The sequence below is a fragment of the Lucilia cuprina genome, chromosome 2 (assembly GCF_022045245.1).
Source record: "Lucilia cuprina isolate Lc7/37 chromosome 2, ASM2204524v1, whole genome shotgun sequence".
Lineage (NCBI taxonomy): Eukaryota > Metazoa > Arthropoda > Insecta > Diptera > Calliphoridae > Lucilia > Lucilia cuprina.
This window is the reverse complement of record NC_060950.1, coordinates 67950754-67952328: the sequence shown is the minus strand read 5'-3', so window position 1 is coordinate 67952328 and position 1575 is coordinate 67950754. Positions and strand designations below refer to the sequence as shown.

At 30.7% G+C, this 1575-nt stretch overlaps 1 protein-coding gene across 1 annotated transcript in view; it reads right to left on the bottom strand.

Annotated features, from left to right (window-relative positions):
• Nucleotides 1-1575, bottom strand: part of LOC111685048 (discoidin domain-containing receptor 2-like) — a 16690-nt gene that overhangs the window by 11822 nt on the left and 3293 nt on the right. The window contains exon 2 of the mRNA XM_046956182.1: nucleotides 1050-1226. Coding sequence (XP_046812138.1) covers nucleotides 1050-1226 — 177 coding nt within the window. The remainder of the gene's footprint in view (nucleotides 1-1049; nucleotides 1227-1575) is intronic.

Below are 1575 nucleotides of genomic sequence, written 5' to 3'. Positions count from 1 at the left end.
GAATTAGAACTGAACTAGAACTGAACTAGAACTGAACTAGAACTGAACTAAAACTGAACTAGAACTGAACTAGAACTGAACTAGAACTGAACTAGAACTGAACTAGAATTAGAACTGAACTAGAACTGAACTAGATCTGAACTAGAACTGAACTAGAACTAGAACTGAACTAGAACTAGAACTGAACTAGAACTGATCTAGAACTGAACTAGAACTGAACTGGAACTAAATGCCTATGAGTGAATATTTTTCCTATTAAAATATTTTTAGTTTGTTTCTTAGCCAGCATACCATGCGTTGTGGATGTCATGACAAACCATTTACAACAAAACAAATAATACATATAATCAGGTTTCCTAACATAAAAATATTCTTTTGCCAACGTGCGTGTGGCACATGGCATTATATGACATTTTTGTCTTTTAAACATACATATTTTTATTATTTCTTTATAGCTACCCAGGAACAGAGTAGGAAAAACACGCGCTGAAAAAAGTCTGCCAAGGACAAAAAAATAATATTCAGCTTACATAACATGCAACTGGCGCGGACTATTCATATGTAATGTTAAGAACGGATTGTCAATAGCAGCTAAAACGCTTTTGGAAGTAATAGGAACATACTACACAGAGAAAAATATTGAACTTGTAGCAGATTGTGATTCTTTTCTTAAAAAGGGTACAAAGATCTGTTTTGCATTAAACAGGTTCTCATGTGAGTTGATGATGTTGTTACTCTAACAAGAACTCCTGTGACCTCTCTAAATCATTTTTTGCAGTGTATTTTTGTTGCTCTAGCTCGCTGCATGTCATAAAGACTTTTATTTTATTATTTTCTTCCTGCCTTCATAATCATAAATTGTTATAAATTTTATTATGCTTAGATAAGCAAATACATGTCCTTAAAGTTTGCTATACATACTTATTTACTAAACTTTTCTTGTCTTTTCAAACAAAAATACATTTTTTTGCGATTCTCTCTATATTTTATTGAATAAATATTTTATAACTTTTTGTTTTGTTCTTTATATTTATTTTTTGCGTACTTACCTTTGCCAAAACCTTGATCTAAACGAAAATTATCTTTGCCCTTTTGACCATCAACCAGTTGACCTAAACCTTCAACAAAACGTTCATCCTCTTCATGACCATCATAAGATTTATCTGATAAATCGATTTCCATGCCACGTTGTACGCCCTTTGGTATGCTGTACGATAGAATGCCCTCTAAAATGAGTGGAAAAATGGGAGAAAAAATAAAAATTAAATTGAATATTTATGTAGGTTGACTTTCGTTTAGAAAATAAACATAAAGGTATGAATTTAATTTAAATACAAAATTTTTAAAATAGATATCTAAAATAAAGATTTTTTTTCAGTATTTTAACTGAAAAAAGTTGTTATTGTTGCAAAACAATTTTTTAAAAAATGCCTAAACTAGACCTAAACTAGAACTGGACTAGAACTGAACAAGAACTGAATTAGAACTGAACTAGAACTAAACTAGAACTGAACTAGAACTGAACTAGAACTGAACTAGAACTGAACTAGAACTGAACTAGAACTGAACTAGAAC